At 41.4% G+C, this 12456-nt stretch overlaps 1 protein-coding gene across 2 annotated transcripts; it reads right to left on the bottom strand.

Moving 5' to 3' along the window:
• Positions 1-277: 277 nt before the first annotated feature.
• On the bottom strand, positions 278-2787 carry LOC125531404. 2 transcript variants are annotated; one of them, XR_007293211.1, is made up of 5 exons: positions 2536-2787; positions 2380-2453; positions 1757-2292; positions 847-1668; positions 278-760 (listed from the first exon to the last, which is right to left on the bottom strand). XR_007293211.1 is itself a non-coding variant. In XM_048695823.1 (4 exons), the coding sequence occupies exons 3-4, from the start codon at positions 1889-1891 to the stop codon at positions 1069-1071; spliced, it is 735 nt and encodes a 244-aa protein (XP_048551780.1). In that variant the 5' UTR covers positions 1892-2292; positions 2380-2453; positions 2536-2787; the 3' UTR covers positions 278-1068. The 2 variants fall into 2 exon arrangements, 1 of the variants encoding a protein (XP_048551780.1); XM_048695823.1 differs by having other exon boundaries at positions 278-1668.
• Positions 2788-12456: the final 9669 nt, after the last annotated feature.

Below are 12456 nucleotides of genomic sequence, written 5' to 3'. Positions count from 1 at the left end.
ACCCCAGTTCTGTCTACTTGTTGCTGGTACCCCCCTTTGGCATTGTTAACAACTTTGTTAGTATATAACTAACATATAGAAATAGGAATAGACAAAAGTACCCCTCTGTTTGAAAGGCACATCTCTGTACCTTGTCCGAATTTTCAAACATGCTCCACAAAATATTTTGGCCAAATAATAAATGACATGATTTTCTAAAGCTGTGTGCTATGTTTCAGAAAAAAAATTGACATGATTTTGCTGTAATCAATAGGCTTCCACACAAACAGACTGGAAATAATATAGGGTCACAATGATTCAATGATAGCATAGAGAATAATTCAGCCATGTTCTACAGGACTTCATGACAGCAAAATAAGTGAGTCTTTACCTCACATACATAGGAAATAAAAGTGAGTCTCTACCTCACTTACAGAGCAAATAAAAGTGAGTTTGCATCTCACATACACAACAATAAAAGTGAGTCTCCACTAACAGCCAAGTTCATTACAGCCACAAACAAGCTCAGAGGTCGCTTAATTTCTTCCTCTTAGGTGTCATTTTCTTCTTCTTTCCTTTTGCTGGAGGTTTTGGTGGTGGGGTAGAAGCTTGGCTCCTTGTGACAGGTCCAGGACTATCTTGAGCTGCAGCTTGGCTTCTTGTGACAGCTCCAGGACTGCTACAAGTGGCATCATTCTTGCTCTTGGTTGGTGTAGATGGAACGGTATTGCTAACGGAAATATCAAACCATGGAGATGGATTCTTTTCCCCCCTACTTTTCCTACAAAAAGAAGCAATTAGAACTATTTTCATGTAAAAGAACCATGGTATTATAGATAGAAAACAGCAACAAGTACTACTATGTACCTTTTCTTTGTTCCATTTTGAGGACAACCAGCTTCTCTATGTCCTATCTCCCCACATTTTTTGCATTTGTTCAAGGATCCTTTCCTTGATCCACCTTCCCACCAACTCTTTATCCTCTATTTTCTTGTTCTTCCAGCACCTTTCTTCTTGCCTATTGGAATTGGTGGACGCAACACAAAGCCTGTGTCCACGTGTGGCCATTGATTCTTGTCCGTAAGGGGCTCAATTACAAACAGCCAATACCAGAGGGTCCCCTATTGCCTTCTTCACTTGATTCATGAACCAAGCCCAATTATCTCCATTTTCAGACTCAATAAAGCCATACGCCACCGGGAACATCCAATTGTGATCATCCAATGCGGTGACTACAGCTAGCTGACCATTCCACTTTCCATTTAAATGAGTTGAATCTATGCTAATATATGGCCTACATCCATTCACAAAACCATCTATGCAAGGCTTGAAAGCGATAAATAGCTTGCTGAAATGCACTTCACCTTCATGTGTGGTCGTATCAATCTCAACAATACTCCCCGGAGACCTCAATTCTATTTCAGCCTTGTAGTTGTACAACATCCTGAAACTTTCTTCCCAACTCCCATATAAGCCGTCTGCTGCCTTTTGTTTGCCTTTCCACACTGTGTGATAGTTAAGTGTGACATGATGCTCATCTTGCAAGTCTTTAAGTATCTTCACAGCACCAACGGTTGGATCCTTCTTCAACATAGCTACTGCCTTGTCGGCAACCCATGATTGAGATGTCATTCTTGTCACTTTTCCACTCGTTGAACTACAAATATGCTCCATTTGGTGCTTCACAACCTACAACAAAAAATGGTACAGATCTGAAGGTTATTACTATGACAAAAAAATGAAGCAAGAAACATATAAAGCACAAAAAGGCAGTTACCATCACACAATTTCCATCCCTTCGCCAACTAGCAGTTATAGCCCATTTGCAAGGTTCACCTATTATGGATTGACCTTTGCAAAAAGCCTGAAACCTCCCCGGCTCATTTTTTGGTGCCATATTCAAACTCTCCATTGACAGCCCACTGTTTTAAAGCCTTTCTAAATTCAACCATGTTAGGATAAGGTGTCCCTATATCCATGGCTGGGTTTCGTTCATCCCAGGCAATAAGTGGCTCCTCTGTAGCCTTATCATCAACAACAATATCTGCATCTTTGATATCATGTAAGTCAGACTCCACATCAGGAGTAGGAAGCTCAGTTGCTCTCTCATCCGGCTCTGTTTTTAAACCAAACATAGCAAACATGGCTTTCTGGTCCGGCGGTTTTTCATCTCCATCGTTTTCTGGTTCAATCACAAAGCTTGACCAATCAATAGTAGCACTACCATTTTCTACTTCATTGCCTGAGATCGCCCCCGTGGTTAGGTTTATCACACTGGATTGGTTAGAATCATGCACAAACATTGCATCGATCCTATTCAATATAGACAGAAAAAAATCAGAAAATGCACACACCAAAACTCATGCATACATCAATTAGAACAGGGGAATATGATGTTACCTTTTCAGATCCATCACACCCCTTAGTCAATCCAGCCCCTCCCACTCAAATCCCATGCAAATCACACACAAAACCTAGGGTTCCACGATTTAGAAACTGTACCAGAAGAAGAGCACAAAATCTGTGAAAAATACAAAGGGGAAGAGGTTGCCTTACCTTGGGCCAGCGATGGGAGGCGGCGGATGGGGGGGAAACACGGCGGAGTAGGGCGGCGGACGGCGGGCGTAGCGGCTCTGGCGACTGGCGGCTGGCGGCTAGGTCAAGTCGGGAAGGGGAGATAGAATGAAGAACGGGCCAGGCCTCGGGCCTTTGTCTCGTGCGTTTGAGGAAAACTGGACGAGAGCAGATTTGGCATTTTCAAATTTGTTAAGTCCAGATTCTTTCCTTATGCGCTAAATGAGGGGCTTAAGAAGTGGTTCTCCTGGGCCATGGCCGAGCCGCCGCCGGTTTTCTGCCTCTCCTTGTTGGAGCCGCCTCAACAGACATACGATCTGCCCGGCGTCGTCTAGCAGCCATCGTCAAGTCGCCACCTGTCGCCGTCGGCGAGCAGTCCACAGCAGCACCATGAGCCGGCCACCACTACTTCACCTTCACCGGCGTTGCTTTGAGCCGCCGCCCCCCGCAGCTCCAGGTTGCCCTCTCCATTTTGAACCGCCGCCTTGAGCCGCCAAGGGCCTCGCTCCTGCTTCGCCGAGCCGCCGCGTCCTGCCGGCTGTGAGCTGTCGTATCCTTGCGGCCTTGAGCCGTCCCTACAAACCGCCACACGGGCCAACCTGCAGGTAACTGTTGCGAACCGCTGCGCTGTCGGTCTTCGCCGTCACCGATGCGAGCCGCTACCTCCATGGCCTTCGTCGAGCTGCCGGTTCGCACCTCGCTTCTACCACGATCAAGCCGCCTTGAGCCGCTGCTACCGCGGTGACCCCCTGCGAATCCGCTGCATCTGCCACTAAGTACAAAGAAGGGACTGACAGATTACCTGCCGCTTTCAATACTGGAGGAAAGAACTTGGTTTTCACCATAAAGAACTGAAGCGTTGTGTATGTCTGAAGTCTGTTTTGGCCACTAGAGTAATTGGGGAGATTATCGGTGCCACTACACGTTAAAGTTGTTCAGAGAATGCACACCCAGATTGCAAATACGTTTCTGTGGTTGGCCTTGACCATGTCATTCACCAGTGTACAGTGGATTGACACAACTGGTCGCTCCAAAGAAAATTCGTTTGGTTACCACTATGAGGAATCTTGCAGTGTATTGGCACAATTGATTACAACGGGGAAAGTTATTTATGGATTATCCGTACGGACAAATCAGGTGAAGTTTGTTCAATCAATTTTTATTAATATATTTTTGTTTTCTAAAGAACAATTATTCTGGTTTGTGATATTTTTTCGTAGGACCGTTATAAATTACAAAGGTGTCGCAAAGGGGCGTGCGTCGGTATTATTTTTGCATTAGAGCTTGTCCGTGTCGTGTTGCTAGACGCATACGTGCGCAGGTCGCCGCCCCCGTTTTATCAAAACACGGGACTGATTTGTCGTCCGTGCCTGCGGCCGGCTCACCCGTGTCCGTGCCGCTTTCCAACACCATTGCCGACTCACCCGTCCGCACCGGTTTACAACGTCGTGATCGGCTCATATGTCTGCTCCCGTGGCCGACTCGGCCGTGATTGATTTCAGCTTCACCATGGTGATCATCAACCTCACGGTGGATAATTTCTGACTTAACATATCAGGTGAAATCCATCCAGTATATTTTTTGTATTATATATTGCTTTTCTTTAAAAGAGCAATTACTCTGGCTTGCAAGTTTCCCAATGCAGGACAAGTTGTCTATTGCAAAAGAGACTATTATATCACTGAGCTGTTGAATAACTCATGCCGGTTTATATCACGGCCAAGTATGAAGAATCTCAAGCCAACTCCTCGAGTCGTCTTAAGACTCGGGGGCTATGATGACATGACTCAATAAATGATTGTCAGTTTAAAGCAGATTCAAGAACTCCGGGTCATTGGAGAGAAAAATAACCCGGCCCTGGAGGCTACTGCCTTATTGGCGAATATTTTAAGGCCGTCAGAAAAATTCTCGCTTAAAAAGAAGGATTCCAGTTTAAAATCCGGCTCAAGGTAAACCTGTCTCCCACAAAACTTTGAATCTCTCAATATCCGGTTTGAAGTTCTGGTTCAAAAAGAAATTCATCTCTCGCAAATTCGAGTTCTGAGGAAAATTAAAGGGACCAAAAAGAGTCTATTGCAAAGCACAACTCAAACATAGGTACCCTGCTTCAACGACCATTGGGGGCGGATCGTATTCGAATCTAGCTTAACCCCTTTTGGGTCCGACTCTGATCGTATTCGAATCAGAGTCGTTAAAAAAGTCTCAAGGTCATTTGGGGGCTTCCTGTTCAAACATAGATCGTATTCAAATCAAAGAGAACATAGTTGTCGATACCCTCTTGATTGGCACAATGCCAAACCCACTAGGGGGCTTCTTGATCATATTCGAATCATAGCTTAACCCCTTTTGGGTCCGACTTTAATCGTATTCGAATCAGAGTCGTTAAAAAACTCTCAAGGTCATTTGGGGGCTTCCTGTTCAAACATAGGTCGTATTCGAACCAAAAATAACATAGATGTCGGTACCCTCTTGATCGGCGCAACGCCAAAACCACTAGGGGGCTTCCCGATCATATTTGAATCCTAGATTAACCCCTTTTGGTCCGGCTTACTGATCGTATTCGAATCAGAAGCCTCACTCTTTTCTCTTTGTTTGACTTAAATTTTTTGAAAACAGTCTTTTGGGTTTGTCTTGAGACTTTTTGTTCATATCTGAAGCATATATGTGGTTTCGATTCACCCGGCTTGACTTTGGATGATAAGTCGCCATCATATGACAATCATAAACATTTGGAAGTTTTGGCTTCTAAATATTGGGTTATCACCCTTACTGCACAGGTATCCTAAACCGATAGTACGATTCAAATATCACAGGAACCAGTTTTCCAAACCATATTATATTATTCAAATCTTTAATAGCCAACATGGCTAGATTTTTATTATGGTTATCAATAGCCAATATTATGATGGAGATCTCCAAAGTCGCTTCAGCGCAATGGTTATTATTTTATTAATGGACATAATTTATTTTTATAATGGAGGGAATAGTCCCGAGTCGCTGCAGGCTTACAACCCGGCACTTGGGGGCTATATTATTCAAATTGAGATTACATCAAATATGCAAGTCCCATGTCACTGCCAGCATGCACCATGTCACTTGGGGGCTAATGTAAAGTCATTTTTTGATCAACTTATTGAAGACCCGACTCATCCCATTGTAATGAGCCGGCCCTTGGGGGTTACCAATTGCTCCTGTCGAAAATTCAAGATACACAAGCCTTAATCCATTATATTGAAAGATCTACTACTCAGTTAGTAGAGTACAAAGCTCTTAACCTTGTGGACGTGGGTTCAAGCCCCATGGTGAAGATTACATCATATGATGTTATTATCAATGAATCATATACAAAGTCTCAGCTCAGTAATATCTTACTGAGTCGGCCCTTAGGGGCTACACGTTGCTGCTCAAATTTACATGATCATATTTACAAAGTCCCTACTCATTATTGCATAATGACCCGGCCCTTGGGGGCTACACTGGTTGAAATTTTTATGAACATAAGGCAATTACAAGTCCCAGGTTGCTACAAGCATGACAATCCGGCACTTGGGGGCTACAGGTGATATGCATATAAAGGAGGAATAACTTCAAATTCTCAGTTTTGAGCAAATCGGGTATTATATTATTATTGAAGAAATCTGCAAAGTTTATGACCCGGTGTCATCATAAGATTAACCTGGTATCAGCAACAATTACATGACCCGACATCATTTGTTTATAACCCGACAATTTTGGCAATCATAAATCGGCAAAATCTACATCTTTAAGTCGGTTGAATATCAGTTGAATATTTCAAGACCAATATTTGTGTCAAATCGGAGCATTGAAGGCCGACTCAAATGGATTATTTCTTATAATCTTTCTTCACAAGAGCCAATGTCAGCAAATGGATTATGAAGCTGGCTTATTGACCCGGATTTTCCAGGAGAAGATGTCAAGGACTTAAGGATGATCAGGTGCCGGCTTACAAGAATATTTAACCCGGAGCACAACCTGTCAAATTTGTTTTTGTGTTTATGTTGCAGGATTAGTTTAACATGGATAAATCCAAATTAAACTGGGGCTAATGTCGGGGATATACCGCGCAGTATAAACCGCCGGATGTATGACCCGACTGGAGCTTGGCGACTCACTGGCGACCCGCTTGGACCTGGCGGTTTACGATTCATCATAGACCCGGCGGGCGGGTCAGATGGATGACAAGGCCCAAGGCCTAGAAGACCGACTCGTATTATGGTGGGCCGGCTTAAGAGGAAAGGCATAAGGAATATTCTCCTACAAAGGAAGTAAGACTAGAACTCCACTTGTAATAGAGTAATCCTAATCCTATTAGGACTAGTCATGTAACCCGCCCCTTCAACATATATAAGGAGGGGCAGGGCTCCCCAAAGAGGGCCAAGTAAGAAGAAACAATCTCTAGGGCTAGACACAAAGAGCCGGCTTACCGGCGACTCCCTCATGATCATAATGAGACCTAGCCACAAACAGCATGTAGGGCTATTACCGGATGATGTTTCCCGGGGCCCTGAGTTGTCTAAATTCTTGTCTTATGTGTTGCCTCTCTCGTCCCGATCAACCCCTCTCAAGTTACCACATAGATGCGTTGGCCGCACGACTAAGTCTTCACACTAGGACATCTGCCGTGACAATTCCACGACAACAATGGTATTTCTGACACACGATCCAAACGCAAAGAAGCCCACCCCACAACAGCCCCTTCGCTTTTCCTATCGAACGCTCCCCTTCCCGCTCGATTTCCCACTGTAGCGGGACATTTCTCACTGGAGCCCTCTCCTTTAAATCTGGATGACACCTACCTCACGTTTGACATGGCATCCTCTCTTCTTCGCACCTTACTTCCCCACGGACCGCGAAGAAGGAGTCCCCCGCCAACCGCCCCTCTCTTCCCTGACCCCTTCATCCCCGTGTTCGTGTCGATCCGCCACCGCCATCAAGGGGGAGCAGGCGTGCGCCGCCCGTGACGCCCCTGATCCAAGGCAGGTCTGATGTGTTCCGCATCATTACCATGTTGCAATATACAGTTGAATGTTGTGCATTACCATGAAACAAAATATGATGTATGTTTACTACTGGTCCACTCTATTGCTTCAGTAGTTGTGGAAAGCATCTACACGTTTTGTATTTGGAACACGATTAAATTTTGGATGGACACGAGGGATGCTGCTCAAACCGGGCATTTGAGGCCCGTTTGAGGCGTCCGTCTGGGTCGGATTTTTTTATCAATCACTGACCGGGCCGTTCGCCCGGGCATTTGAGGCGGGTTTGGGGTGTCCGGCTATAGATGCTCTCAAGTGGCATGAGGGTTGTTATACGGGGTGAGGAACCAGGAGAGTACGTGCTTCAAGGCAGAGTGAGAAAACCTAGGTGCATCTGTATTTATTCTAAAAAACGCATTTTGAACTTGTTTAAAATGTCCAAAAAAAACCTAAACAAAATGTCATGCGTACATCTCTGTAAAATTATGTGTGCGGCATGAAGTTTTATGAAAACATGTCTTTATACTTTGCCGCGGCAAAAGAATGACAAATTTCGGTGCGGGAAAATAGTGTTCCACGAGGCATTCTTTTTTTTCCTTTTTGTACAGGGCACAAAAAGTCATTCTTTTGCAAAACTTTATGTTCACACATAAAACATGGAGATGTATGCGTGCAAGTTTTTTTTGGTTTTCTTTTTGGCATTTAGAAATGTCATTTCTAAAGTAGATGCATATGTATCTGAGTTCATCCATGTATTTTCCCTTCGAGGCATGAACCTAACAAGCTATGCCGACCAAGCGCAGACCCTAAAGGACATTCACTCTCTTTTCCAAAAGGAAGGGGGACTTTTACTTTTGTTTGTGAGAGATAATTACTCTCTTCAAGGCTCTCAATATTGTTGCTACCTCCAAAGTTATATCAGACTCCGCAGTTTACCTATCCTACAGTTTTTTTCATGGCAGAATGTACATGTGTTGCCACACTTTGTTATCTTTGGCTCACCATTACAACAAATATTAAGAGCACCCAAAGGTATCAGAATAATGTAGCATCCAATTAACAATCAATAAATATCGGAAACGCTAGCTGATGACCGTTCGCCAGGGGCAATCCCAGCGAATGTGCTTTCTCCTGTCGGATTTCTTGCACGGATCTTGGCAAACACACGTCAAATTTTTAAGCTGTTCGCTGTGATACAAAAACTGACGAACCATACCCTATTTAGAAACCCCACTACCCACCAAACTGACTAGCTATTGAGCCTCCACCGAGGGTGCCTGGGATTGAATTCCAACCTCTCATTTTCTCTCCCTTTTTATGTAGATGGGAAAATATTACTTTTTTAACTTAGGCACATGGCAATTTTACTAAAAAATATTAACATGACAGATACATATCTTTTGTACATGGCAGTTTTATTATAAGTAACGTGCCATTTTTATTATTAAGATAATTTTTTCACTTAGGTACATGGCGATTTTACTAAAAAAAATTAACATGGCACTTTATAAGATTTCTACATGGAAGTTTTATTATTAATAACATGGCATTTTTATTATTAAGAAGTTAGCATTTTTCTGTAGTGTTTACAAGTGAAGTTTGCTTTTTTACTTCCCCTAAGAAAAGTTTGCTTTTACATGGCTTTTTCATTATTAATAAGATGGCATTTTTATTTTTGGGAGGATGTCAGTTTTATTACAGAAGAGCATGTCATTTTTTTATTATTGTTGGCATGACATTTTTATTATTAAGAAGATGGTAAGAGCATGGAAATATGTATATTGATAGGAAAATTTTCTTTTATTTATTTCATTTGACACGACATTTTTTATGATTTTTACATAGTGTAATAAATAAATAAATAAATAATATACAACATGTCATTTTTTTGGGTCCATGGCAAATATAAAGAAGAGAAGAGTTAACTGGGCCTATGGGCCTATGAGTTGTTCGCCCTGGATCTCTGTGTGGCAAACCATCCAGAGAGGGAGCGAAACGGGCGCTCCTATTCGGTGAAATCACCAATTAAGGAGCACTCTTTGCAAAAATCACTCCCACCTTCTCAAATGGTGACAAGTAGTGTACTTCATGTACGCCATTTCTTGCAATCTGTGAGTTTTCTTTTTTTCCATCGATCGGCTTATTCAAAATGCTTTATCTCTTAAATCGTGCGTCCAAATCTTGAACCCTTTTCACCATTAGATTTCTTGCGTCGAGATCTTCAAAAATCTATGTCATGTTGATAGGATTTGATGAACTTTTTTTCACGAAAAACAACACTGGAAGCACGATTTTTTTCCCTTTCGAGAGGCACAGCCGCGCCTCTCGCGAAAGAAAAAAACATGTTTCTTTTTGTTTCAGGGAAGCATGGTCGTGCCTTTCGTGGAAGCAAATCCGTTCCTCCCGCGGAAACAAAATCGTGCCTCTCGCGAAAGAAAAAAAAATAGTTTTTTCTCCGTTTTTTGAGAGACACGACTGTGGCTCTCGCCAAAGTAAAATCGTGCCTCTCGCGGAAAGAGAAAGACGTGTTTTTTTTCTGTTTCCGAGAGGCACAGTCGTGGCTCTCCGCGGAAGCAAATCCATGCCTCTCACGGAAGGAAAAAAAAAGAACATGTTTTTTTCCATTTCACAGAAGCAAATTAGCGCCTCTCGTGTAAGCAAAACCATACCTATCGTGAAAGGGAAAAAACAAGCGTTTTGTTTTCATTTCCGAAAGGCACGACCGTCCCTCTCGCAGAAGAAAAAAAAACGTGTTTTTCCATGCAATTTTTTTGTCAACAAGCTAAGTAAGACCTATGGAAAACCGAAAAGTCGAAAAAACCAGGGGAAAACATCTAAAACGCTGAAAACGTGTGCGGAAAATAAAATAAAAACAAAATCCGACAAGAGCGCACAGAGCGCGACACATGGTAGTGTCTAAGGGCGCGTCAAGTGACGCGCTCTCAGCCCATCCAACCTAACCCTTTGGAAGGCTCCCGAAGGTGCGAGCGTACATGCAAGCGCGCACCGCACCCTCGGTCGCACCCCTATTGGGCCAGCCCATAAGCAAAGCAGGACACCCCATTTTTTTTGTTTCTTTTGCTTTTTACTTTTTTCCTGTTTTCATTTTTTCCTATTTAAAATAATTCAAAATTAAAAAATCAAAATCTCAAAAAGTGAATTTTGGTAAAAATTCCAGAAATCATAAAATTTTCATGGTTTTAAAATGTCCAAGATTTTGACCAAAAATATTCGTTATTGAACAAATGCTCGTGAATTAAAAAAATGTTCACGAATTCAAACAAATAATTTAAAAAAATGTTTGATTTCAAAAAAATGTTCGCAATTTCGAAAGAATGAAAATTTTTATTTTGATGTACAATTTTTGATGAGCACTTCTTAATAATGATGAACACAGTTTTGTATTGGATGAACAAATTTTGAATTCGACGAACAATTTTTTGAACTTGATGAACAAAATTTGTTTTCAAGAACATTTTTTAAGAAAGGATGAACAAATTTTGAATTTGATGAACATTTATTCAATATCGTTAGAATTTTTTTTGAATTGATGAATGTTTTTAAATCCCATGAAAACAAATGAATTCAATGTAGATTTTTTGAGTTGATAAATGACTTTTATTGATGAACATTTTTTACACTAGTGAACCTTTTTTTGAATATGGTGCACGAAAAAATGTTTGCAAACAAAATTTGCAAAAATATGAAAACGTAATGAAGAAAATTAGAGAAAAGAAAAAGGAGAAGGATAAATGAAAAAAAAAGAAAAAGAAAAACGAAAAACGAAAAAGAAGGAAAAACGAAAGAAAAAAATGAAACTGGGCCGGCCCATACATACATGCCATATCGGAGCCACCTAGCGAAATGTTAGCTCGATCCTGTGTGGGGAGGTCCTATTGGGTGCCACAGGCGCTAGAAGTCCTCCCTGGCGCCTACTACACGGCCGTGTTGGGCCGGCCCAACAAACGTGTACAACATCGAAAAATCATTGCGTTTAAAAAATCGCAAAAATAAATGATCTAGACAGGTTTCGAACTCATGCAGTTCCACCAGTCATACGTAACAGCGCAGAGTATGTAATAATGAAGTTGCCTTGCTATTTTATTGCACAAAACTGTACCAATTAATATTTTGTGAATTATTTGACGAAAAAAATCGTGAATTTGAAAAGGTTCATAGATTTCGAACAAAGTTCATCAATTTTTAAGAAAAGTTCATCAATTTTAAAACAAAAAGTTCATCAAACTTGGAAAAAGTTCATGGATTTTCAAAATTAGTCCATCAATTTTCAAGAAAAGTTCACAAACCTGAAAAAAAGTCATCAATTTTGAAAAAGTTCATAAAATTTGAAAAAATCACCGAAATTGAAAAAAGTTCACGGATTTTTTTAAAATAGTTCAATCATTTTCTAGAAAATTTCACATACTTGAAAAAAAGTTCATTAAATTTGAAAACAGTTCATCGAAACTGAAAAACTTTCATGAACTTTCTAAGAAAGTTCATCGATTTTTAAAAAGTTCATCAAATTTGAAAAACAAGTTCATGATTTTTTTTAGAAAAGTTCACAAAAATTGAAAACAGTTCATGGTTTTGGAAAAAACGTTCATTGATTTTGAAGAAAAAGTTCATCGATTTACAATCACACATTTAAGAAAAATAAATAAAAATAAAAAGGACAGAAAAAAAAGAAACAAAAAAAGTAAATGTGAACTGGAGAAAGAGTAAGGACGTAGTGCATAAGCTAGCGATGGTCGTAGTGGCTAGCATGGTGCGCTGTGAACGTGTAGGTCCTGTCCTGGGTTCGAGTCGGCGCAGCTCTCTATATTTTGTACTTTATAAAGAGACGTAGCAAAACGGTAAGTGGGCCGGCCCATCTCGCGGTAGAGGGAGTTCGCGGCAGGCGCCC

Source organism: Triticum urartu, unplaced genomic scaffold, assembly GCF_003073215.2.
Source record: "Triticum urartu cultivar G1812 unplaced genomic scaffold, Tu2.1 TuUngrouped_contig_7038, whole genome shotgun sequence".
Taxonomy (NCBI): Eukaryota; Viridiplantae; Streptophyta; class Magnoliopsida; order Poales; family Poaceae; genus Triticum; species Triticum urartu.
The sequence above is the reverse complement of the archived record's forward strand: the minus strand, read 5'-3'. Positions and strand labels throughout refer to the sequence as shown.